Source organism: Oncorhynchus tshawytscha, linkage group LG10 (assembly GCF_018296145.1).
Source record: "Oncorhynchus tshawytscha isolate Ot180627B linkage group LG10, Otsh_v2.0, whole genome shotgun sequence".
In the NCBI taxonomy this organism is placed as follows: Eukaryota; Metazoa; Chordata; class Actinopteri; order Salmoniformes; family Salmonidae; genus Oncorhynchus; species Oncorhynchus tshawytscha.
The window spans coordinates 9,415,639-9,442,681 of NC_056438.1; the positions used below are offsets into that span (position 1 = coordinate 9,415,639).

A 27,043-nucleotide genomic window follows, 5' to 3' on the forward strand; every position below is an offset into this window, starting at 1 on the left:
GTGTCTGTCTCTCTCTCTCTGTGTCTGTCTCTCTCTCTCTTTCTCTCTCTGTCTCTTTCTGTGTGTCTCTCTCCCTCTCTTTCTGTGTCTCTCTCTCTATGTCTCTCTCTCTCTGATGGATTCTCTTCTTTCCTGTTCTCCAGCTGGATGAAGGTATCATTAAGCCCCGCCCAGGAAATGAACTCTCGAAAAGTAGCGCCCCGTCCCCGCCCAGCAAGGTACAGCGCAGCATATCGTCCAACCAGAAACCCCGCAGAGCCACTGACCAGGGTGAGATACGTGTGTTTGATTGGAGAGGAGGGAAGGAATTCAGTCAAGTGATCCCTAGATGCTGATCTTGGGTCAGTTTTGCATTTTCCCCACTAATGGTTAAAGGGGCGGCGTAGTCAAGTGATCCCTAGATGCTGATCTTGGGTCAGTTTTGCATTTTCCCCACTAATGGTTAAAGGGGCATTCAGTCAAGTGATCCCTAGATGCTGATCTTGGGTCAGTTTTGCATTTTCCCCACTAATGGTTAAAGGGGCGCCGTAGTCAAGTGATCCCCCTAGATCTAATGGTTAAAGGGCCGTAGTCGCCGTAGTCAAGGTGATCCCTAGATCTAATGGTTAAAGGGGCGCCGTAGTCAAGTGATCCCTAGATCTAATGGTTAAAGGGGCACCGTAGTCAAGTGATCCCTAGATCTAATGGTTAAAGGGGCGTTAGTCAAGTGATCCCTAGATCTAATGGTTAAAGGGGCGCCGTAGTCAAGTGATCCCTAGATCTAATGGTTAAAGGGGCGCCGTTCAGTCATCTAATGGTTAAAGGGGCGCCCTAGATCTAATGGTTAAAGGGGCGATCCCTAGGTCGCCGTAGTCAAGTGATCCCTAGATCTAATGGTTAAAGGGGCGCCGTAGTCAAGTGATCCCTAGATCTAATGGTTAAAGGGGCGCCGTAGTCAAGTGATCCCTAGATCTAATGGTTAATGGTTAAAGGGATCCCTAGATTCGTTCAGTCAAGTGATCCCTAGATCTAATGGTTAAAGGGGCGTTCAGTCAAGTGATCCCTAGATCTAATGGTTAAAGGGGCATTCAGTCAAGTGATCCCTAGATCTAATGGTTAAAGGGGCATTCAGTCAAGTGATCCCTAGATCTAATGGTTAAAGGGGCATTCAGTCAAGTGATCCCTAGATCTGATGGTTAAAGGGGCGCCGTAGTCAAAAACGTGTTTTTGTTCCTGTGTTTTATATTTCCACACTATGAGTTTGGAATAATACTGTGAAATAGTGAACATTGTGATAATGATGATAATGAGTGTGAGGGCTGTTTAAACGGACTGTTTGGTGGGTTTTTGGTTCCCCTGGGTGACATCACCAGCAGAGAATGCGATCGGAGCGAGGAGTGAGATTCCCAAAGGCTGGAGCGTCGGCCTTCTCGCCCGCTCCAGTAGCGCTCACTTCAGGAGCTCACGGCATGTCCGGCCCAGCATTCATCTGTAGTCTACTTGTGTGCTGCGAAAGGCCCTTGTGATGGAGACAGTAGCTAAAGAAACATCAGAAAAACACACACGTGCTAAATCAAGGTGTCTTACATGGAACCCAAACCGGCTGTGCGCATGCGCATACATTTATTTAGTCCCCCAACACCAAACGCGATCACGACACTCAGGTTAAAATATCAAAACAAACTCTGAACCAATTACATTAATTTGGGGACAGGTCGAAAAGCATTAAACACGTAAGGCAATTTATCTAGCTGGCTGGCACTTGCTAGCTAATTTGTCCTATTTAGTTAGCTTGCTGTTGCTAGCTAATTTGTCCTATTTAGTTAGCTTGCTGTTGCTAGCTAATTTGTCCTGGGATATAAACATTGAGTTGTTATTTTACCTGAAATCCACAAGGTCTTCTACTCTGACAATTCATCCACACACAAAACGGTCAAGCGAATCGTTTCAAGTCACCTCTCCTCCTTCCAGGCTTTTTCAACTTTGAACTTGTAAGGTGATTGGCATCTAAACTTTCATATTATTACCACGACAACCAGCAACACAGTTCGTCTTTCAATCACCCACGTGGGTATAACCAATGAGATGGTACCTGCTTCTATAAACCAATGAGGAGATGGCACGTGGGTACCTGCTTCTATAAACCAATGAGGAGATGGCACGTAGGTACCTGCTTCTATAAACCAATGAGGAAATGGGAGAGGCGGGACTTGCAGGGTGTCTGCATCAGAAATAGAACTGACTTCTATTTGAGCCCTTGGCAACGCAGAAGCCCATTGACGTGCGTGAGCAGTATGGGTACAATAATTGAATAACATAGATTCCTAAATTTATTTTGCAACACTCGCGCACGCGACGCGAGCGGTGTAGTCAGGGTATTGCGAAGATGTGGACCAATAGCAAGAGAGGGAGTGCGGTGATGTAATGTCCACAACTAAAGAATCAATGTGGAATCTGAAAAGGCGGGTATCCCATGAGCATGATAGTGTACTTACTACGTGTACATGCTAACAGAAAGGAACGAGGTGGGTAGATAACTGTGTCATTGTAGCAAAGTATTTATAAACTAAAACATCAGATCGCTTAACATTTTCTTTCGTTTTTGTTCTATTAGCCATACAATAGGCCATAATTGATTTTGGCCACATAGGCCTGGCATATTCCAACTTTCAAGGAGCTTTACGTCTTGAAAATCTGCATCTCTGCCCAGTCTGGTAAGAGTGGCATCCCTATTGGCTCTGCAAGCGAGGAGAGGGTCTTCCCCACTGCTGGCCTGTTCTGTTCTGGCCTGTTCTGTTCTGGCCTGTTCTGTTCTGTTCTGGCCTGTTCTGTTCTGGCCTGGCCTGTTCTGTTCTGGCCTGGCCTGTTCTGGCCTGGCCTTCTGTTCTGGCCTGTTCTGTTCTGGCCTGTTCTGCCTGGCCTGTTCTGGCCTGTTCTGTTCTGGCCTGGCCTGTTCTGTTCTTGCCTGTTCTCCAGACACCATCACATGAGCCTGAAGACACGCGCTCTGGACAAACGGCTGTTTCTAAACATGAATTCAAAGGCAATGTAGAGACTAAGGCGTTTAAAAAAAAACATGTAATTTGTATTTAAGTCACAGTGTAATATGCGCTATTTATAGACTACGATTTAATACAACAAAATGTAGTGTAAATGCTGAGCCTTAATGTTCCTGTTTCTCTACCAGCCTAGAGTGTCACACTCACTATCACAATGGCTGTCTATGTAGAGTATAACCTTGAAGTAATGCAGCCTAAATCATTCATTTTTGTTCCTTCTTAGGCTTCCTGTCTGGCTCCTGACCTACTTAGAGTGTTAATATGCTGTTTCGATGGGGGCGGCAGGGTAGCCTAGTGATTAGAGCGTTGGGCCAGTAACCGAAAGGTTGCTAGATTGAATCCCCGAGCTGACAAGGTAAAAATCTGTCGTTCTGTCCCTGAACAAGGCAGTTAACCCACCGTTCCTAGGCCGTCATTGTAAATAGGGATTTGTTCTCAACTGCACGTTTTAATGTTCTGATTGGGGGAGGGGAAGCTGATCCTAAATATGAAGCTTGGGAAAGCTTCACACCGGAGGAGGATGGACTTATGGCTTCGGTGCCTATGTACTTCTTTCAGTCTGTCTCTCTCTGTCTCTCTCTCTCTCTCTTTCTCCTCTCTCTCTCTGTCTCTGTCTCTCTCTGTCTCTGTCTCTCTCTCTCTCTGTCTCTCTCTGTCTCTGTCTCTCTCTCTTTCTCTCTCTCTGTCTCTCTTTCTCTCTCTCTTTCTCTTTCTCTCTCTCTCTTATCTCTCTCTTCTCTCTGTCTCTCTCTCTGTCTCTCAGGGTCTTCTGCCAGGGGGCGTGGTCAGGGAGACAACAAGGAGGATTCTGGGAGGAAAGGATCTGGCAGCTCGGCCAAAGTTTTGACCAGCCCGCTGGTCTCTGACCGCAAGAAGAGTGCCACACCCTCTACCGTGAGCACACACTCTACTCTACACCACTCTACTCTACACCACTCTACACCACTCTACTCTACACCACTCTACTCTACACCACTCTACTCTACACCACTCTACTCTACACCACTCTACTCTACACCACATCACTCCACTCTACACCACTCTACTCTACACCACTCTACTCTACACCACTCTACTCTACACCACACCACTCTACACCACTCTACTCTACACCACTCTACTCTACACCACTCTACTCTACACCACTCTACACCACTCTACTATACACCACTCTACACCACATCACTCCACTCTACACCACTCTACACCACCACTCCACTCTACACCACTCTACTCTACACCACTCTACACCACTCTACTCTACACCACTCTACTCACCACACCACTCTACACACCACACCACTCTACTCTACACCACACCACTCTACACCACTCTACACCACACCACTCCACTCTACACCACACCACACCACTCCACTCTATACCACTCTACACCACTCCACTCTACACCACTCCACACACCACCACTCCACTCTACACCACTCTACACCACACACCACTCTACACCACTCTACACCACTCCACTCTACACCACTCCACTCTACACCACTCTACACCACTCCACTCTACACCACTCCACACACACACTCCACTCTACACCACTCTACACCACACCACTCTACACCACTCTACACCACACCACTCTACACCACCCACTCTACACCACTCTACACCACTCCACTCTACACCACTCTACACCACTCCACTCTACACCACTCTACACCACTCCACACCACTCCACTCTACACCACTCTACACCACACCACTCCACACACCACTCTACACCACTCTACACCACTCCACACCACCCACTCTACACCACTCTACACCACACCACTCTACACCACTCTACACCACCTACTCTACACCACTCCACACCACTCCACACCACTCTACACCACTCTACACCACTCTACACACCACTCCACACCACTCTACACCACTCTACACCACACCACTCTACACCACTCCACTCTACACCACTCTACACCACACCACTCTACACCACACCACTCCACACCACTCCACTCTACACCACACCACTCCACTCTACACCACTCTACACCACTCCACTCTACTCCACAGTTATGAGTGCATGGTTTAGATTCATTTGTTGTTGACATTGTTCTATACCACAATTATACCCTGTCCTCTCTCCCCCCTCCTCTCTCCCCCTCCTCCCCCTCCTCTCTCCCCCCTCAATCTCTTTCTTTCTCTCTCTCTCGCCTCTCTCTCCCCCTCAATCTCTCTCTCTCGCCTCTCTCTCCCCCTCGATCTTTCTCTCTCCCCCCCTCGAGCTCTCTCTCTCGCCTCTCTCCCCCTCAATCTCTTTCTTTCTCTCTCTCTCGCCTCTCTCTCTCCCCCTCAATCTCTTTCTTTCTCTCTCTCTCGCCTCTCTCTCTCCCCCTCAATCTCTCTCTCGCCTCTCTCTCCCCCTCGATCTTTCTCTCTCACCCCCTCGATCTCTCTCTCTCGCCTCTCTCTCCCCCTCAATCTCTCTCTCTCGCCTCTCTCTCCCCCTCAATCTTTTCTTTCTCCCCTCTCTCTCTCGCCTCTCTCCCCCTCAATCTCTTTCTTTCTCTCTCTCTCGCCTCTCTCTCTCCCCCTCAATCTCTCTTCTTTCTCTCCCTCTCGATCTCCTCTCTCTCTCTCCCCCCCCTCGATCTCTCTCTCTCTCCCCTTGATCTCTCTCTCCCCCTCGATCTTCTCTCCCTCTCTCTCTCTCCCCCTCGATCTCTCTCTCTCGCCTCTCTCTCCCCCTCGATCTCTCTCTCTCCCCCTTCGATCTCTCTCTCCCCCTCGATCTCTCTCTCTCGCCTCTCTCTCCCCCTCGATCTCTCTCTCTCCCCCTCGATCTCTCTCTCCCCCTCTCTCTCCCCCCCCTCGATCTCTCTCTCTCGCCTCTCTCTCCCCCTCGATCTCTCTCTCTCGCCTCTCTCCCCCTCGATCTCTCTCTCTCCCCCTCGATCTCTCTCTCTACAGAATAGCATATTGTCGGGTCGCAGCAGAAACTCTCCTCTCACTGAGAGAGCTTCGCTGGACCAGGGGGTACAGAACGGCAAGGACAGGTACACACACACACACACACACACACACACACAGAGAGCTTGGCTCTGGCTGCCATTCCTTGCCAGGTTTTAGACCCCAGCCGCTTGCCAGTTGGCCCAGGCCGGCATGCAGCTGTTCCCCAGGGATGGTGAGCCTTCCTGGGCGTGAAAATCATCCATCGCTGGACGAGGATTAGTAGACTAGGATTACTGGCTACACGACAGGCTGGTTGACACACGCAAAGATGGACACACACACACACACACAGACAGACACACACACGCCCTTCTCTTCCTCCCTTCACTTCTACCTGTATCTTTAAGAAGAAACACTGTCTCTCCCTGCCGGTACTCTACTGTCTCTCCCTGCCGGTACTCTACTGTCTCTCCCTGCCGGTACTCTACTGACTCTCCCTGCCGGTACTCTACTGTCTCTCCCTGCCGGTACTCTACTGACTCTCCTTGCCGGTACTCTACTGACTCTCCCTGCCGGTACTCTACTGACTCTCCCTGCCGGTACTCTACTGACTCTCCCTGCCGGTACTCTACTGTCTCTCCCTGCCGGTACTCTACTGACTCTCCCTGCCGGTACTCTACTGTCTCTCCCTGCCGGTACTCTACTGTCTCTCCCTGCCTGTACTCTACTGTCTCTCCCTGCCGGTACTCTACTGACTCTCCCTGCCGGTACTCTACTGACTCTCCCTGCCGGTACTCTACTGTCTCTCCTGCCGGTACTCTACTGTCTCTCCCTGCCGGTACTCTACTGTCTCTCCCTGCCGGTACTCTACTGTCTCTCCCTGCCGGTACTCTACTGACTCTCCCTGCCGGTACTCTACTGTCTCTCCCTGCCGGTACTCTACTGTCTCTCCCTGCCGGTACTCTACTGACTCTCCCTGCCGGTACTCTACTGTCTCTCCCTGCCGGTACTCTACTGACTCTCCCTGCCGGTACTCTACTGTCTCTCCCTGCCGGTACTCTACTGTCTCTCCCTGCCGGTACTCTACTGTCTCTCCCTGCCGGTACTCTACTGTCTCTCCCTGCCGGTACTCTACTGACTCTCCCTGCCGGTACTCTACTGTCTCTCCCTGCCGGTACTCTACTGTCTCTCCCTGCCGGTACTCTACTGACTCTCCCTGCCGGTACTCTACTGTCTCTCCCTGCCGGTACTCTACTGACTCTCCCTGCCGGTACTCTACTGTCTCTCCCTGCCGGTACTCTACTGACTCTCCCTGCCGGTACTCTACTGTCTCTCCCTGCCGGTACTCTACTGACTCTCCCTGCCGGTACTCTACTGACTCTCCCTGCCGGTACTCTACTGACTCTCCCTGCCGGTACTCTACTGACTCTCCCTGCCGATACTCTACTGTCTCTCCCTGCCGGTACTCTACTGACTCTCCCTGCCGGTACTCTACTGTCTCTCCCTGCCAACTAGCTGTCTCTCTACCGTTCCAACTGTCAGTTCTCTTCTCTCGCTAAAACAGATGCACGCACACACACACACACACACACACACACACACACACACACACTTCAACCTGCCATAGGCTGTATGTGTCCACTATGGATTAACCACGGTTGGAGTTTGAGTCAGTGAATTCTGCCCATCAAAATCAAATCACATTATTTTGAATAGTTTACTTCACTTGACGTCGCTGTTATAAAATGAGCATCTTAAACAGACACGTTTTAAAATTATTCTAATAAAATGTTTTGATTGTAAATCTATGAATTGTATGTTTCACCTAATGTGGAAGTGCTCTCCGCCCTGGTTATCAGGCTTCATCATTTAAATGACACCTTATTCCCTGACCCTCCATGGAACACTAACCCTCCATGGAGCACTAACCCTCCATGGAACACTAACCCTCCATGGAACACTAACCCTCCATGGAGCACTAACCCTCCATGGAGCACTAACCCTCCATGGAGCACTAACCCTCCATGGAGCACTAACACTAACCCTCCATGGAGCACTAACACTAACCCTCCATGGAGCACTAACACTAACCCTCCATGGAGCACCAACCCTCCATGGAGCACTAACCCTCCATGGAGCACTAACCCTCCATGGAGCACTAAACCCTCCATGGAGCACTAACACTAACCCTCCATGGAGCACTAACACTCCATGGAGCACTAACCTAACCCTCCATGGAGCACTAACCCTCCATGGAGCACTAACCCTCCATGGAGCACTAACCCCCTCCATGGAGCACTAACCCTCCACCCTCCATGGAGCACTAACCCTCCAACCTCCATGGAGCACTAACACTAACCCTCCACTCCATGGAGCACTAACCTAACCCTCCATGGAGCACTAACACTAACCCTCCATGGAGCACTAACACTAACCCTCCATGGAGCACTAAACCCTCCATGGAGCACTAACACTAACCCTCCATGGAGCACTAACACTAACCCTTCATGGAGCACTAACCCTCCATGGAGCACTAACACTAACCCTCCATGGAGCACTAACCCTCCATGGAGCACTAACCCTCCATGGAGCACCCTTCATGGAGCACTAACACTAACCTTCCATGGAGCACTAACACTAACCCTCCATGGAGCACTAACACTAACCCTCCATGGAGCACTAACACTAACCCTCCATGGAGCACTAACACTAACCCTCCATGGAGCACTAACACTAACCCTTCATGGAGCACTAACCCTCCATGGAGCACTAACACTAACCCTCCATGGAGCACTAACACTAACCCTCCATGGAGCACTAACACTAACCCTCCATGGAGCACTAACCCTTCATGGCTCATGGTCTATAGTAGTGCACTATATAGGGAATAAGGTGTCATTAGACTTAAAGGGATTTAAGTGACTCTTTCAATGTTGATTTGATACGTGGGTGTGTCCCAAACGGCACCCGACCCGCTGTATAGTGGGCCCTGGTCTAAAGTAGTGCACTATATAGGGAATAGGGCCCTGGTCTAAAGTAGTGCACTATATAGGGAATAGGGTTTCAGCCCTGGTCTAAAGTAGTGCACTATATAGGGAATAGGGCCCTGGTCTAAAGTAGTGCACTATATAGAGAATAGGGCTCTGGTCTAAAGTAGTGCACTATATAGAGAATAGGGTGGCGTTTTGGACACATCCCATGTCATTAACCTAAATACAGTGTGGAGTTGTCCTCCCTCCCTTCCCCACTCCCTCCCTTCCCCACTCCCTCCCTCTCTTCTCCCTCTTCCCTTCTCCCTCCCCCCCCTCCCTCCCTCTCTCTCCCCATCCTTCCCTCCCTCTCTTCCACCCCTCTCTCCCCCATCCCTCCCTCCCTCTCTTCCACCCCTCTCTCCCCCTCCCTCCCTTCCCCCCCCTCCCTCTCCCCCTCCCATCTCTCTGTCTGTCTGTGTGTCTCTCTCTCTCTCTGTATAAAGGGATTAGTGATGGAATATTAACTGTGGTGTTGTAAAGATCTGCAGACTGCCTCTAGTAGTCTTCACACACACAACCTCCAGTCCTCAGCCTGAATAAATACAGTTATTTCCCCACCACAAGCCATGCTAATCCCTGTCTGTCTGTCGGTCCTCTTCTTTTAGCTATGTATGGCTGTTCTGTCACTATGTAATCAGCAGTCTGTTGCTTTGACCTCCATTGAACCTCCTCTCTTTCTCTCTGTGTGTGTGTGTGTGTGTGTGTGTGTGTGTTTAAGCTCTTGTCAACAACTCTCTACTTCTGCTCCCCTGTATTTGTTAGTCTATTTCTACTCTTTTACTCCTGTCCCCTCCTCCCTCCCTTTCTCCTCTCTCTTCCTCGCTTACCCTTCCCACCTCTCTCCTTCTCTCCCTCTCCTTCTCTCCCTCCCGCCTTCTCTCCCTCCCGCCTTCTCTACCTCGCCTTCTCTCCCTCCCCTTCTCTCCCTCCCCTTCTGTCCCTCTCCTTCTGTCCCTCTCCTTCTCTCCCTCTCCTTCTCTCCCTCCCCTTCTCCCCCTCCCCTTCTCTCCCTCTCCTTCTCTCCCTCCCCTTCTCCCCCTTGCCTTCTCTCCCTCCCCTTCTCTCCCTCCCCTTCTCTCCCTCTCCTTCTCTCCCTCCCCTTCTCTCCCTCCCCTTCTCTCCCTCCCCTTCTCTCCCTCCCCTTCTCTCCCTCCCCTTCTCTCCCTCCCCTTCTCTCCCTCTCCTTCTCTCCCTCCTTCTCTCCCTCCCTTCTCTCCCTCCCCTTCTCTCCCTCCCCTTCTCTCCCTCTCCTTCTCTCCCTCCCCTTCTCTCCCTCCCCTTCTCTCCCTCTCCTTCTCTCCCTCTCCTTCTCTCCCTCTCCTTCTCTCCCTCCCCTTCTCTCCCTCCCCTTCTCCCTCTCCTTCTCTCCCTCCCCTTCTCTCCCTCCCCTTCTGTCCCTCTCCTTCTGTCCCTCTCCTTCTCTCCCTCTCCTTCTCTCCCTCTCCTTCTCTCCCTCCCCTTCTCTCCCTCGCCTTCTCTCCCTCGCCTTCTCTCCCTCGCCTTCTCTCCCCCTCGCCTTCTCTCCCTCTCCCTCTCCTTCTCCCTCGCCTTCTCTCCCTCCCCCCTTCTCCCTCCCTTCTCTCCCTCTCCTTCTCTCCCTCTCCCTTCTCTCCCTCTCCTTCTCTCCCTCCCCTTCTCTCCCTCCCCTTCTCTCCCTCCCCTTCTCTCCCTCCCCTTCTCTCCCTCCCCTTCTCTCCCTCTCTCCCTCCCCTTCTCTCCCTCCCCTTCTCTCCCTCCCCTATGCTGATAGTGTTATGTTTTGCTGCTCCTAACCATGCTTATCCCATCCACGCCCTGCCCGCCCTCACACACTCCTGTCATGCATGTGTGTGTGTGTCGGGCGGGCGCTCCCCTTCCCCTACCAGCCTGAACACCCCCGGGTCCCGAGCCTCCACCTCGTCTGCTGCTGCCATCCTCTCCTCTTCCTCCTCTTCCTCCCGTCCCCGCCAACACAAGTCCCTGTCCACCTCCAACCACCCCTGTCCGCCTCACGGCCCTGACTTCCACGCACTGCACCACCGGCCCAGGCAAGTGGCCTCTAACCCCCTTACTACACCCTGCTAGACCCCCTCCCTGAAACCCCGGGTCTGGAGGAGAGAGGGAGGGAGAGCGAGGGGGATGGAAAGAGAAATTGAGGATGGTTTTTCAGAAGCAGGAAGAGTGGAGAGATGGACAGAGGAGAGGAAAGAGAGGGAGGGATGGACAAAGGAGAGGGAGGCAGGGACAAAGGAGAGGGAGGGACAGGAGGGGGAGAGTGGGATGGACAAAGGAGAGTGGAGAGGGAGGGAGGGACGGTGGGGAGGGAGGGGGAGGGAAGGCGGGGAGGGACAGTGGAGAAGGAGGGAGTGAAGGTGGGGAGGGAGGGACAGTGGAGAAGGAGGGAGGGAAGGTGGGACAGTGGAGAAGGAGGGAGGGTGGGACAGTGTAGGGACAGAGCGGGAGGGACAGTGGGAAGGTGGGGAGGGACAGTGGAGAAGGAGGGAGGGAGAAGGAGGGAGTGGAGAAGGAGGGACAGTGGAGAAGGAGAGTGGAGAAGGAGGGGGTGGGACAGTGGAGAAGGAGAAGGAGTGGAGGAGGGGGAAGGTGGGACAGTGGAGAAGGAGGGAGGGTGGGACAGTGGAGAAGGAGAGAGGGTGGGACAGTGGAGAAGGAGAGAGGGGAAGGTGGGACAGTGGAGAAGGAGAGGGAGGGTGGGACAGTGGAGAAGGAGGGAGGGAAGGTGGGACAGTGGAGAAGGAGGGAGGGAAGGTGGGACAGTGGAGAAGGAGGGAGGGAAGGTGGGACAGTGGAGAAGGAGGGGGAGGGAGGGAGGGACAGGGAGAAGGAGGGAGGGAGTGGAGAAGGAGGGAGGGAGGGACAGTGGGAGAGTGGAGGGAGGGAGGGAGGGGAAGGAGGGGAGGGAGGGAGGGACAGTGGAGAAGGGGAGGGACAGGGGGACAGTGGAGAAGGAGGGAGGGAGGGAGGGAGGGACAGTGGAGAATGAGGGAGGGAAGGTGGGGGAGGGAGGGACAGTGGAGAAGGAGGGAGGGACAGTGGAGAAGGAGGGAGGGAAGGTGGGACAGTGGAGAAGGAGGGAGGGTGGGACAGTGGAGAAGGAGGGAGGGTGGGACAGTGGGAAGGTGGGGAGGGAGGGAGGGACAGTGGGAGGGAGGGGGACAGTGGAGAAGGAGGGAGGGACAGTGGAGAAGGAGGGAGGGAGGGACAGTGGAGAAGGAGGGAGGGAGGGAGGGGGAGGGACAGTGGAGAAGGAAGGAGGGAGGGAAGGAAGGGACAGTGGAGAAGGAGGGAGGGACAGTGGAGAAGGAGGGAGGGGGAGGGACAGTGGAGAAGGAGGGAGGGAGGGACAGTGGGAAGGTGGGGGGAGGGAGGGACAGTGGAAAGGTGGGATGGACAGTGGATAGGAGGGAGGGAGGGACAGTGGAGAAGGAGGGAGGGAGGGACAGTGGGAAGGTGGGGAGGGAGGGAGGGAGTGGAAAGGTGGGATGGACATTGGAGAGGAGAGGGAGGGACAGTGGGAAGGTGGGGAGGGACAGTGGAGAAGGAGGGAGGGTGGGACAGTGGAGAAGGAGAGAGGGTGGGACAGTGGAGAAGGAGGGAGGGAGGGACAGGGAAGGAGGGAGGGAGAGTGGAGAAGGAGGGAGGGTGGGACAGTGGAGAAGGAGGGGGGGAGGGAGGGACAGTGGAGAAAGGGAGGGACAGTGGAGAAGGAGGAGGGAGGGAGGGACAGTGGAGAAGGAGGGAGGGAGGGAGGGACAGTGGAGAAGGAGGGAGGGACAGTGGAGAAGGAGGGAGGGAGGGACAGTGGGGGAGGGGAGGGGAGGGACAGTGGAGAAGGAAGGAGGGGGAGGGAAGTTGGGACAGTGGAGAAGGGAGGGAGGGAGGGACAGTGGAGAAGGAGGGAGGGAGGGAGGGACAGTGGAGAAGAAGGGAGGGAGGGACAGTGGAGAAGGAGGGAGGGACAGTGGAGAAGGGAGAAGGAGGGAGGGTGGGACAGTGGAGAAGGAGGGAGGGAGGAGGGAAGGTGGGGGGAGGGAGGGACAGTGGAAAGGTGGGATGGACAGTGGAGAGAGAGGGAGGGACAGTGGGGAGGGACAGTGGAGAAGGAGGGAGGGGAGGGACAGTGGAGAAGGAGAGAGGGTGGGACAGTGGAGAAGGAGGGAGGGAAGGTAGGACAGTGGAGAAGGAGGGAGGGTGGGACAGTGGAGAAGGAGGGGGGGAGGGAGGGACAGTGGAGAAGGAGGGAGGGAGGGACAGTGGAGAAGGAGGGAGGGAGGGAGGGACAGTGGAGAAGGAGGGAGGGACAGTGGAGAAGGAGGGAGGGAGGGACAGTGGAGAAGGAGGGAGGGAGGGACAGTGGAGAAGGAGGAGGGAAGGAAGGGAGAAGGAGGGAAGTTGGGACAGTGGAGAAGGAGGGAGGGACAGTGGAGAAGGAGGGAGGGAGGGACAGTGGAGAAGGAGGGAGGGAGGGAGGGACAGTGGAGAGGGGAGGAGGGAGGGACAGTGGAGAAGGAGGGAGGGAGGGACAGTGGAGAAGGAGGGAGGGAGGGACAGTGGAGAAGTAGGGAGGGAAGTTGGGACAGTGGAGAAGGAGGGAGGGAAGTTGGGACAGTGGAGAAGGAGGGAGGGAGGGAGGGACAGTGGAGAAGGAGGTAGGGAGGGAGGGACAGTGGAGAAGGATCGAGGGAGGGAGGGACAGTGGAGAAGGAGGGATGGAAGCTGGGACAGTGGAGAAGGAGGGAGGGAGGGACAGTGGAGGAGGGAGGGAGGGAGGGACAGAGGAGAAGGAGGGAGGGAGGGACAGTGGAGAAGGTGGGAGGGAGGGAGGGACAGTGGAGAAGGAGGGAGGGAGGGAGGGACAGTGGAGAAGGAGGGAGGGAAGTTGGGACAGTGGAGAAGGAAGGAGGGAAGTTGGGACAGTGGAGAAGGAGGGAGGGTGGGAGGGACAGTGGAGAAGGAGGGAGGGTGGGAGGGACAGTGGAGAAGGAGGGAGGGAGGGACAGTGGAGAAGGAGGGAGGGAGGGAGGGACAGTGGAGAAGGAGGGAGGGAGGGACAGTGGAGAAGGAGGGAGGGAGGGAGGGAGGGACGGACAGTGGAGAAGGAGGGAGGGAGGGACAGTGGAGAAGGAGGGAGGGACAGTGGGAAATGTATTTACCTTTGGTGTGCTCTTTCTCAATTTGTCTTTTGGTGATTCCTCGCCTCCTCAACCATAATGGAGAAGGTCCCATCCTCAACCATATTGGAGAAGGTCCCCACCTCCTCAACCATATTGGAGAAGGTCCCCACCTCCTCAACCATATTGGAGAAGGTCCCCACCCCCTCAACCATATTGGAGAAGGTCCCCACCTCCTCAACCATATTGGAGAAGGTCCCCACCTCCTCAACCATATTGGAGAAGGTCCCCACCTCCTCAACCATATTGGAGAAGGTCCCCACCTCCTCAACCATATTGGAGAAGGTCCCCACCTCCTCAACCATATTGGAGAAGGTCCCCACCTCCTCAACCATATTGGAGAAGGTCCCCACCTCCTCAACCATAATGGAGAAGGTCCCATCCTCAACCATATTGGAGAAGGTCCCCACCTCCTCAACCATATTGGAGAAGGTCCCCACCTCCTCAACCATATTGGAGAAGGTCCCCACCTCCTCAACCATAATGGAGAAGGTCCCCACCTCCTCAACCATATTGGAGAAGGTCCCCACCTCCTCAATCATATTGGAGAAGGTCCCCACCTCCTCAACCATATTGGAGAAGGTCCCCACCCCTCAACCATATTGGAGAAGGTCCCCACCTCCTCAACCATATTGGAGAAGGTCCCCACCTCCTCAACCATATTGGAGAAGGTCCCCACCTCCCACAATGGAGAAGGTCCCCACCTCAACCACAATGGAGAAGGTCCCCACCTCCTCAACCATAATGGAGAAGGTCCCCACCTCCTCAACCATAATGGAGAAGGTCCCCACCTCCTCAACCATATTGGAGAAGGTCCCCACCTCCTCAACCATAATGGAGAAGGTCCCCATCCTCAACCATATTGGAGAAGGTCCCCACCTCCTCAACCATATTGGAGAAGGTCCCCACCTCCTCAACCATATTGGAGAAGGTCCCCACCTCCTCAACCATATTGGAGAAGGTCCCCACCTCCTCAACCATACTGGAGAAGGTCCCATCCTCAACCATATTGGAGAAGGTCCCCACCTCCTCAACCATATTGGAGAAAGTCCCCACCTCCTCAACCATATTGGAGAAGGTCCCCACCTCCTCAACCATAATGGAGAAGGTCCCCACCTCCTCAACCATATTGGAGAAGGTCCCCACCTCCTCAACCATATTGGAGAAGGTCCCCACCTCCTCAACCATATTGGAGAAGGTCCCCACCCCTCAACCATATTGGAGAAGGTCCCCACCTCCTCAACCATATTGGAGAAGGTCCCCACCTCCTCAACCATATTGGAGAAGGTCCCCACCTCCTCAACCATAATGGAGAAGGTCCCCACCTCCTCAACCATAATGGAGAAGGTCCCCACCTCCTCAACCATAATGGAGAAGGTCCCCACCTCCTCAACCATATTGGAGAAGGTCCCCACCTCCTCAACCATAATGGAGAAGGTCCCATCCTCAACCATATTGGAGAAGGTCCCCACCTCCTCAACCATATTGGAGAAGGTCCCCACCTCCTCAACCATATTGGAGAAGGTCCCCAAACCATATTGGTCCCCACCTCCTCAACCATATTGGAGAATGTCACCACCTCCTCAACCATATTGAAGAAGGTCCCCCCCATATTGAGAAGGTACCTCAACCATATTGGAGAAGGTCCCCACCTCCTCAACCATATTGGAGAAGGTCCCCACCTCCTCAACCATATTGGAGAAGGTCCCCACCTCCTCAACCATATTGGGGAAGGTCCCCACCTCCTCAACCATATTGGAGAAGGTCCCCACCTCCTCAACCATATTGGAGAAGGTCCCCACCTCCTCAACCATAATGGAGAAGGTCCCCACCTCCTCAACCATATTGGAGAAGGTCCCCACCTCCTCAACCATATTGGAGAAGGTCCCCACCTCCTCAACCATATTGGAGAAGGTCCCCACCTCCTCAACCATATTGGAGAAGGTCCCCACCTCCTCAACCATAATGGAGAAGGTCCCCACCTCCTCAACCATATTGGAGAAGGTCCTCACCTCCTCTGACCTTCTTCTCCATTGGGTTTTCAGGAGAAGACGAGGAGATAGGATGCAAGCAATTGAGACAATATGATTGAGAAAGAGCCTGAGAGAGTGAACGGGATGATGGTTTGTGAAGGGAGGGAGTTTTCTGACTGAATGATCCATGCTTCCATGTTGTAATATCTGTCCTCTCACCCAACCAATGCCAGATTGACCCAGTCGTACCGTAGCATTTATCTCATTTGACATTTTGAAGAATGAAATCTCTTGATGTGCACAATCTCGTTTTCAAGTGTCCAAATATATATTTGAACCTCTGCTACAATTACTAATACAACTAAGTACCGAAATAATATATACATATTTACTAATATCTTAACATGGTGATGTTTCTATTAGCTTACAGTTTGTTCTGAACATTTGAAAAACCTATTTCTTAAATTCACTGTGTGATTTGTTTTTAATGCCCTGATTTGTGTAGGAAACATTATTCCAGTCAGTTGGGCCTTTTGTCATTGCTGCTGTGTTGCTGTGGCTGAAAGGAGTAGCGTGAGTCTTGTAAAGTTAGTTGTTCCTTAATTAATACAGTGCCTTGCGAAAGTATTCGGCCCCCTTGAACTTTGCGACCCTTTGCCACATTTCAGGCTTCAAACATAAAGATATAAAACTGTATTTTTTTGTGAAGAATCAACAACAAGTGGGACACAATCATGAAGTGGAACGACATTTATTGGATATTTCAAACTTTTTTAACAAATCAAAAACTGAAAAATTGGGCGTGCAAAATTATTATTATTATTAGAGATTATTTGATTGACAGTTCTGGTCACCTAGTGATAGTCATGGCTAGAAGGGATCCAGCTTTTGTCAACCTACTGCGGAAGTTCTCCTAACCTGCTACGAAAATGCAAAATCTGAATTTTATTTGGAAAAATGTGCATCCTTTAATGCCTAGAGGTGGACGTTAGTCCAGCTTCAGAAGCACCATTCATATACATGCCAAGTAAAGGACCCGTTCAGTGGCGCTTCGAAACTGTCAACAGAAAAGGTTTTTGTGTCTTGTTGGCATTTTAAAAAGCCGTAGTGTCCCCTCATTATCCGACTGTAGCGGTAGGCCTATATTACCGTGGTAGATATAACTTCATTATTCGACTGTAGTGGTAGGCCTGTATGACTGTGGTAGATATAACTTCATTATCCGACTGTAGTGGTAGGCCTGTATGACTGTGGTAGATATAACTTCATTATCCGACTGTAGTGGTAGGCCTGTATGACTGTGGTAGATATAACTTCATTATCCGACTGTAGCGGTAGGCCTGTATGACTGTGGTAGATATAACTTCATTATTCGACTGTAGCGGTAGGCCTGTATGACTGTGGTAGATATAACTTCATTATCCGACTGTAGCGGTAGGCCTGTATGACTGTGGTAGATATAACTTCATTATCCGACTGTAGCGGTAGGCCTGTATGACTGTGGTAGATATAACTTCATTATTCGACTGTAGTGGTAGGCCTGTATGACCGTGGTAGATATAACTTCATTATCCGACTGTAGTGGTAGGCCTGTATGACTGTGGTAGATATAACTTCATTATCCGACTGTAGCGGTAGGCCTGTATGACCGTGGTAGATATAACTTCCTTATCCGACTGTAGCGGTAGGCCTGTATGACCGTGGTAGATATAACTTCATTATCCGACTGTAGCGGTAGGCCTGTATGACTGTGGTAGATATAACTTCATTATCCGACTGTAGTGGTAGGCCTGTATGACTGTGGTAGATATAACTTCATTATTTGACTGTAGCGGTAGGCCTGTATGACTGTGGTAGATATAACTTCATTATCCGACCGTAGCGGTAGACCTATATTACCGTGGTAGATATAACTTCATTATCCGACTGTAGTGGTAGGCCTGTATGACTGTGGTAGATATAACTTCATTATCCGACTGTAGCGGTAGGCCTGTATGACTGTGGTAGATATAACTTCATTATCCGACTGTAGCGGTAGGCCTGTATGACTGTGGTAGATATAACTTCATTATCCGACCGTGGCGGTAGAAAACGTCTACCTACAGAAACGGGGCTTGCACTGGGCTTTAACACAGTAAAGTTTTCTCTCTCATTTTTAAAACGTGTAGAATTGCAGAAACTACACCACCGCCCGCAGCCTGTACTGTTCTCACCAGGCAGGATGGGTCCATGGACTCATGCTTCTTACGTCAGATCCTTACTGCCATCAGCTTGACGCAACAGGAACCAGGATTCATCGGACCGGGCCATGTTTTACCACTCCTCAGTGGTCCAGATCCTTACTGCCATCAGCTTGACGCAACAGGAACCGGGATTCATCGGACCGGGCCATGTTTTACCACTCCTCAGTGGTCCAGATCCTTACTGCCATCAGCTTGACGCAACAGGAACCGGGATTCATCGGACCGGGCCATGTTTTACCACTCCTCAGTGGTCTAGATCCTTACTGCCATCAGCTTGACGCAACAGGAACCGGGATTCATCGGACCGGGCCATGTTTTACCACTCCTCAGTGGTCCAGATCCTTACTGCCATCAGCTTGACGCAACAGGAACCGGGATTCATCGGACCGGGCCATGTTTTACCGCTCCTCAGTGGTCCAGTGTCGGTGGCTGGAGCCGCTCCTGCTTGTTTTTATCTGATGTGGAACCCGGTGTGGTGGTCTGCTGCAACAGCTCATCCAGGACAAGGACCGACCACTTGTGCGTTCCGAGATGCCGTTCTGCACACCACTGTTGTTCTGCCCCGTTATGTGTCTGTTTGTGGACTTCCTGTTAGTTTGTTCTAGCCATTCTCCTTTGACCTCTCTCATCAACAAGATGTTTTCACCCACAGGAAGGCTGCTGACTGTTGTTTGTTGCACCATTCTCTGTAAAGACGCTGTCGTGCGTGAAAAGCCCAGGTGGCCGTTTCTGAGATACTGGATCAGGCGCCCTATACCACGCTCAGTGGCTTCGGTCACTGGTTTACTCTTTCTAACGTCCAATCCAACAGTAACTGAATGTCTCGATGCCTGTCTGCCTGCTTTATATAGCGAGCCACAGCCACGTGACTCACTGTCTGTAGGAGCAAACCATTTTCGTGAGCGGGGGGGTGTACCTAATAACTCGATACCGATAGGCCACTGCTGGAGTTGCACATATTTCATATATACCAACTACCACAGTAGGAAATATATAACACGTTTGGGATGTAGACTTGTGTTGTCCATAATACACTACACAGTGTGTGTCTGTGTGCAGTGCAGTTCTGTCAGGTTGTTTCCCGGAGACCCCTTAACAACGCAGGGTACAGAACGCACAAAACACAAGAAAACTGTTGATAAAATAATACAAATAAGACTCAATTAGTTGTTCTTATTGTTTAGTTTTAATGTTTGTATCGTTTTGTACCTACTGAACACAGCCCAGGCTTACCTCGTGTGTGTGTGTGTGTGTGTGTGTGTGTGTGGGTGTGGGTGTGGGCAGTGTGTGTGTGTGAGCAGGTGTGTGTGTGTTCAGTGTGTGTGTGTGTGTTCAGTGTGTGTGAGCAGGTGTGTGTGTGTGTGTGTGTTCAGTGTGTGTGGGCAGGTGTGTGTGTGTGTGTGTGTTCAGTGTGTGTGTGTGTTCAGTGTGTGTGGGCAGGTGTGTGTGTGTGTGTGTTCAGTGTGTGTGTGAGCAGGTGTGTGTGTGTGGGCAGGTGTGTGTGTGTGAGCAGGTGTGTGTGTGTTCAGTGTGTGTGGGCAGGTGTGTGTTCAGTGTGTGTGTTCAGTGTTTGTGAGCAGGTGTGTGTGTGTGTGTTCAGTGTGTGTGAGCAGGTGTGTGTTCAGTGTGTGTGAGCAGGTGTGTGTTCAGTGTGTGTGTTCAGTGTTTGTGGGCAGGTGTGTGTGTGTGTGTTCAGTGTGTGTGGGTGTGGTGTGTTCAGTGTGTTCAGTGTGTGTGTGTTCAGTGTGTGTGTGTGTGAGCAGGTGTGTGTGTGTTCAGTGTGTGTGAGCAGGTGTGTGTGTGTGTGTTCAGTGTGTGTGGGCAGGTGTGTGTGTGTGTGTTCAGTGTGTGTGAGCAGGTGTGTGTGTGAGCAGGTGTGTGTGTGTGTTCAGTGTGTGTGAGCAGGTGTGTGTGTGTGTGTTCAGTGTGTGTGGGCAGGTGTGTGTGTGTGTTCAGGTGTGCTTACTGACTTGATCTCTCTCTGACCCCAAACAACAGCTCTGATGGCTTTGTGGATTATCTAAACATCAGGAGACACACACACTGGGGACAGACACACACACACTCTGGGGACAGACACACACACACACTCTGGGGACAGATACACACACATACTCTGGGGACAGATACACACACACACTCTGGGGACAGATACACACACACACTCTGGGGACAGATACACACACACACTCTGGGGACAGACACACACACACTCTGGGGACAGACACACACACACACTCTGGGGACAGACACACACACACTCTGGGGACAGACACACACACACTCTGGGGACAGACACACACACACTCTGGGGACAGACACACACACACTCTGGGGACAGACACACACACACACTCTGGGGACAGACATACACACACTCTGGGGAAGACACACACACACACACACTCTGGGGACAGACACACACACACTCTGGGGACAGACACACACACACAGACACACACACACTCTGGGGACAGACACACACACACACACACACTCTGGGGACAGACACACACACACTCTGGGGACAGACACACACACACTGGGGACAGACACACACACACTCTGGGGACAGACACACACACACTCTGGGGACAGACACACACACACTCTGGGGACAGACATACACACACTCTGGGGACAGACACACACACACTCTGGGGACAGACATACACACACTCTGGGGACAGACACACACACACTCTGGGGACAGACACACACACACACTCTGGGGACAGACACACACACACTCTGGGGACAGACACACACACACACACTCTGGGGACAGACACACACACACACTCTGGGGACAGACACACACACACACTCTGGGGACAGACACACACACACTCTGGGGACAGACACACACACACACTCTGGGGACAGACACAAGCACACACACTCTGGGGACAGACACAAGCACACACACTCTGGGGACACACACAAGCACACACACTCTGGGGACACACACAAGCACACACACTCTGGGGACACACACAAGCACTCACACTCTGGGGACACACACAAGCACTCACACTCTGGGGACACACACAAGCACTCACACTCTGGGGACACACACAAGCACTCACACTCTGGGGACACACACAAGCACTCACACTCTGGGGACACACACAAGCACTCACACTCTGGGGACACACACAAGCACTCACACTCTGGGGACACACACACTCCCACACTGGGACAGAGACCTATTTATCCCGTTCCAGTCTACCCCTCCATCATAGTAATAGATTTGGCACCACGGGTGTGAAGGACTTGGCTCTGACCAACGTTGGAGGGTAGCAGCCATTATTATTTTTAATTTAACGAGGCAAGTCGGTTAAGAACAAATCCCTATTTACAATGATGGGTCTAGGAGCAGTGGGTTAACTGCCTTGTTCAGGGACAGAACAACAGATTTTTACCTTGTCAGCTCGGGGATTCGATTCAAGCAACCTTTCGGTTACTGGCCCAATGCTCCACCACAAGGCTACCTGCTGCCCCATTATTCTACATTCTGTTTGTGTGTGTGGTGTGTGTGTGTGTGTGTGTGTGTGTGTGTGTGTGTGTGTGTGTGTGTGTGTGTGTGTGTGTGTGTGTGTGTGTGTGTGTGTGTGTGTGTGTGTGTGTGTGTGTGTGTGTGTGTGTGTGTGTGTGCGATCCAAATGTTTATATACAAGTTCACTACTCTAATCCACCCCTCCATCTCCTCCTCCCCGTCTTCACCTCTCTCCGTCTCCTAACAGCACTCCCCACCAGAGACCACCTGGCGCGTCCCCCTCAGCCCACAACATCAGCAGCTCCGCGGTGACGGACCGGACCAACTTCTCCCGGGGGGTGGCCATCCGCAGCACCTTCCACGCAGGTAATATTACATGTTATTATACTTCCCCACACGCTGTTCCAGCTCCGCGGCGATCAGGTTGAAGCTACTGAAGCACACCGTGGTTCTCTGGTTCTCTGTGGTTCTCTGGTACTCTGGTACTCTGGTACTCTGTGGTTCTCTGGTACTCTGGTACTCTGGTACTCTGGTTCTCTGGTACTCTGTGGTTCTCTGGTACTCTGGTACTCTGTGGTTCTCTGGGACTCTGTGGTTCTCTGGTACTCTGTGGTTGGTACTCTGGTACTCTGTGGTACTCTAGTACTCTGGTTCTCTGGTACTCTGGTTCTCTGGTACTCTGGTACTCTGGTTCTCTGGTACTCTGGTTACTCTGGTACTCTGGTTCTCTGGTACTCTGTGGTTCTCTGGTACTCTGTGGTTCTCTGGTACTCTGGTTCTCTGGTACTCTGTGGTACTCTGGTTCTCTGGTACTCTGTGGTTCTCTGGTACTGTGTGGTTCTCTGGTACTCTTTGGTTCTCTGGTAGTCTGTGGTTCTCTGGTACTCTCTGGTTCTCTGGTAAATCAAATCAAATGTATTTATTTATATACCCCTTCGTACATCAGCTGATATCTCAAAGTGCTGTACAGAAACCCAGCCTAAAACCCCAAACAGCAAGCAATGCAGGTGTAGAAGCTCTGTGCTTCTCTGGTACTCTGTGGTTCTCTGGTACTCTCTGGTTCTCTGGTTCTGTGTGGTTCTCTGGTACTCTCTGGTACTCTCTGGTTCTCCGGTTTTCTGTGATACTCTGGTTCTCTGGTACTCTCTGGTTCTCTGGTTCTGTGTGGTTCTCTGGTACTCTCTGGTTCTCCAGTTTTCTGTGATACTCTGGTTCTCTGGTACTCTCTGATATTCTGTGGTACTCTGGTACTCTGGTTTTCTGTGGAACTCTGGTTCTCTCTGGTACTCAATGGTTCTCTGGTACTCTGTGGTTTTCTGTGGTACTCTGGTTCTCTGTGGTACTCTTATTTTTCTGTTATTTTACCAGGTAAGTTGACTGAGAACACATTCTCATTTACAGCAACGACCTGGGGAATAGTTACAGTGGAGAGGAGATGAATGAGCCTGAGGATGATTTGGTGACCATGATGGTTTGAGGGCCAGATTGGGAATTTAGCCAGGACACCGGGGTTAATACCCCTACTCTTATGATATGTCTCATGGGATCTTTAATGATCAGTACCTCTGGTACGCTGTGGTTCACTGATACTCTCTCTGGTACTCGGTGGTTCTCTGATACTCTCTCTGGTACTCTGTGGTTCTCTGATACTCTTTCTGGTACTCTGTGGTTCTCTGATACCCTCTCTGGTACTCTGTGGTTCTCTGATACTCTCTCTGGTACTCTGGTTCTCTGATACTCTGATACTCTCTGGTTCTCTGGTACTCTGGTACTCTCTGGTTCTCTGGTACTCTGTGGTTCTCTGGTACTCTGTGGTTCTCTGATACTCTGTGGTTCTCTGATACTCTGTGGTTCTCTGATACTCTGTGGTTCTCTGATACTCTCTCTGGTACTCTGATACTCTCTGGTTCTCTGGTATTCTGTGGTTCTCTGGTACTCTGTGGTTCTCTGATACTCTCTCTGGTACTTGGTGGTTCTCTGATACTCTCTCTGGTACTCGGTGGTTCTCTGATACTCTCTCTGGTACTCGGTGGTTCTCTGATACTCTCTCTGGTACTCTGTGGTTCTCTGATACTCTCTCTGGTACTCTGGTTCTCTGATACTCTCTCTGGTACTCTGATACTCTCTGGTTCTTTGATACTCTCTGGTTCTCTGGTACTCTGGTTCTCTGGTACTCTGTGGTTCTCTGATACTCTCTCTGGTACTCTGTGGTTCTCTGATACTCTCTTGTACTCTGGTTCTCTGATACTCTCTCTGGTACTCTGATACTCTCTGGTACTCTGTGGTTCTCTGGTACTCTGTGGTTCTCTGGTACTCTCTCTGGTACTCTGTGGTTCTCTGATACTCTCTCTGGTACTCTGTGGTTCTCTGTGCTTCTCTGGTTCTCTGATACTCTCTCTGGTACTCTAATACTCTCTCTGGTACTCTGATACTCTCTGGTTCTCTGATACTCTGTGGTTCTCTGGTACTCTGTGGTTCTCTGGTACTCTGTGGTTCTCTGGTACTATGTGGTTATCTGATACTCTCTCTGGTACTCTGTGGTTCTCTGATACTCTCTCTGGTACTCTGTGGTTCTCTGTGCTTCTCTGGTTCTCTGATACTCTGTGGTTCTCTGATACTCTCTCTGGTACTCTGATACTCTCTGGTTCTCTGGTACTCTGTGGTTCTCTGGTACTCTGTGGTTCTCTGGTACTCTGTGGTTCTCTGATACTCTCTCTGGTACTCTGTGGTTCTCTGATACTCTCTCTGGTACTCTGTGGTTCTCTGATACTCTCTCTGGTACTCTGTGGTTCTCTGTGCTTCTCTGGTTCTCTGATACTCTCTCAGGTACTCTGTGGTTCTCTGTGGTTCTCTCTGGTACTCTGTGGTTCTCTGGTTCTCAATGGTTCTCTGTGCTTCTCTGGTTCTTTGTGGTTCTCTGGTTCTTTGTGGTTCTCTGGTTCTTTGTGTTACTCTGTGGTTCTCTGGTACTCTGTGGTTCTTTGTGGTTCTCTGGTTCTTTGTGGTTCTTTGTGGTACTCTGTGGTTCTCTGGTACTCTGTGGTTCTCTGTGTCTCTCTGGTTCTCTGTGCTTATCTGGTACTCTGTGGTTCTCTGGTACTCTGTGGTTTTCTGGTATTCTGGTTCTCTCTGGTTCTCTGTCAGTGTCGTCTTGCATCACACTCATCTGCTGTGCTGCTGGTGGCGCTGTCAGTTTAAATGTTTTTATTTCTAACTGGGACGGTCGGCAGAGAGGGGCCTCTAACTGGGACGGTCAGCAGAGAGTGGCCTCTAACTGGGACGGTCGGCAGAGAGGTGCCAGAGACCAGCAGGGTTCTCCTTACTGCGGGGCTCCCCCTCCCTCAGCCACTTTTCTAACTTCCCTCCCTCCCTCTCACAGGACAGCAGAGAGGTGCCAGAGACCAGCAGGGTTCTCCGGGGGCGCCAGTCTCCCCCTCCCTCAGCCACGGCAACAGCCAGACCAGAAGGCCTGGGGCCACCGGTATCTTCTCCAAGTTCACCTCCAAATTCGTACGCAGGTGAGACAAGGTGGAGGAGGGAGGTGGAGCGGAGGACAAAGTTGAGATGAAATGGAGAAAATGGGGTTGGTGAGTGAGAGAGGAGGGGAGAGAAGGGGAGGGAGGTAGTCTGGGGTTAGGTGGGTAAAGGTAATGGAGGGTTTTGACTGACTGACCGGACAGACTGACTGAACAGACTGACTGACCTGACTGACTGACCGGACAGACTGACTGAACAGACTGACTGACCTGACTGACTGACAGACAGACTGACTGGACAGACAGACAGACTGGACAGACAGACAGACAGACTGACCTGACGGACTGACTGACTGACTGGACACATGGCATACACACAGATAGGTGGTTATCATCAGGTCTTTAATTCTGAATGACATCACCTCTCCTGTCCTCTACCTACCCTGTGAGTCCTTCTCCTGTCCTCTACCTACCCTGTCTCATTCCTGTCCTCTACCTACCCTGTCTCATTCCGGTCCTCTACCTACCCTGTCTCTCTCCTGTCCTCTACCTACCCTGTCTCATTCCGGTCCTCTACCTACCCTGTTTCATTCCGGTCCTCTACCTACCCTGTCTCTCTCCTGTCCTCTACCTACCCTGTCTCATTCCTGTCCTCTACCTACCCAGTGAGTCTCTCTCCTGTCCTCTACCTACCCAGTGAGTCCCTCTCCTGTCCTCTACCTACCCTGTCTCTCTCCTGTCCTCTACCTACCCAGTGAGTCCCTCCCCTATCCTCTACCTACCCAGTGAGTCCCTCCCCCTGTCCTCTACCTACCCAGTGAGTCCCTCTCCTGTCCTCTACCTACCCAGTGAGTCCCTCTCCTGTCCTCTACCTACCCAGTGAGTCCCTCTCCTGTCCTCTACCTACCCAGTGAGTCCCTCTCCTGTCCTCTACCTACCCAGTGAGTCCCTCTCCTGTCCTCTACCTACCCTGTCTCTCTCCTATCCTCTACCTACCCAGTGAGTCCCTCCCCTGTCCTCTACCTACCCAGTGAGTCCCTCTCCTGTCCTCTATCTACCCTGTCTCTCTCCTGTCCTCTACCTACCCTGTCTCTCTCCTGTCCTCTACCTACCCTGTCTCTCTCCTGTCCTCTACCTACCCAGTGAGTCCCTCTCCTGTCCTCTACCTACCCAGTGAGTCCCTCTCCTGTCCTCTATCTACCCTGTCTCTCCTGTCCTCTACCTATCCTGTCTCTCTCCTGTCCTCTACCTACCCTGTCTCTCTCCTGTCCTCTACCTACCCTGTCTCTCTCCTGTCCTCTACCTACCCAGTGAGTCCCTCTCCTGTCCTCTACCTACCCAGTGAGTCCCTCTCCTGTCCTCTACCTACCCAGTGAGTCCCTCTCCTGTCCTCTACCTACCCAGTGAGTCCCTCTCCTGTCCTCTATCTACCCAGTGAGTCCCTCTCCTGTCCTCTACCTACCCAGTGAGTCCCTCTCCTGTCCTCTATCTACCCAGTGAGTCCCTCTCCTGTCCTCTACCTACCCAGTGAGTCCCTCTCCTGTCCTCTACCTACCCAGTGAGTCCCTCTCCTGTCCTCTACCTACCCTGTGAGTCCCTCTCCTGTCCTCTACCTACCCAGTGAGTCCCTCTCCTGTCCTCTACCTACCCAGTGAGTCCCTCTCCTGTCCTCTACCTACCCAGTGA

The 27,043-nt window shown here is 52.0% G+C and overlaps 1 protein-coding gene across 8 annotated transcripts in view; it reads left to right on the plus strand.

Annotated features, from left to right (window-relative positions):
* mark2b (MAP/microtubule affinity-regulating kinase 2b) overlaps positions 1-27,043 on the plus strand; it is a 91,284-nt gene that overhangs the window by 41,327 nt on the left and 22,914 nt on the right. For 7 of the 8 annotated variants that reach the window (XM_042329385.1, XM_042329390.1, XM_042329386.1 and 4 more), the window contains 6 exons: positions 144-270; positions 3,802-3,932; positions 5,982-6,067; positions 10,861-11,022; positions 22,129-22,247; positions 25,261-25,399. In XM_042329385.1, coding sequence (XP_042185319.1) covers positions 144-270; positions 3,802-3,932; positions 5,982-6,067; positions 10,861-11,022; positions 22,129-22,247; positions 25,261-25,399 — 764 coding nt within the window. The remainder of the gene's footprint in view (positions 1-143; positions 271-3,801; positions 3,933-5,981; positions 6,068-10,860; positions 11,023-22,128; positions 22,248-25,260; positions 25,400-27,043) is intronic. The other variant, XM_042329392.1, reaches the window with a different exon arrangement.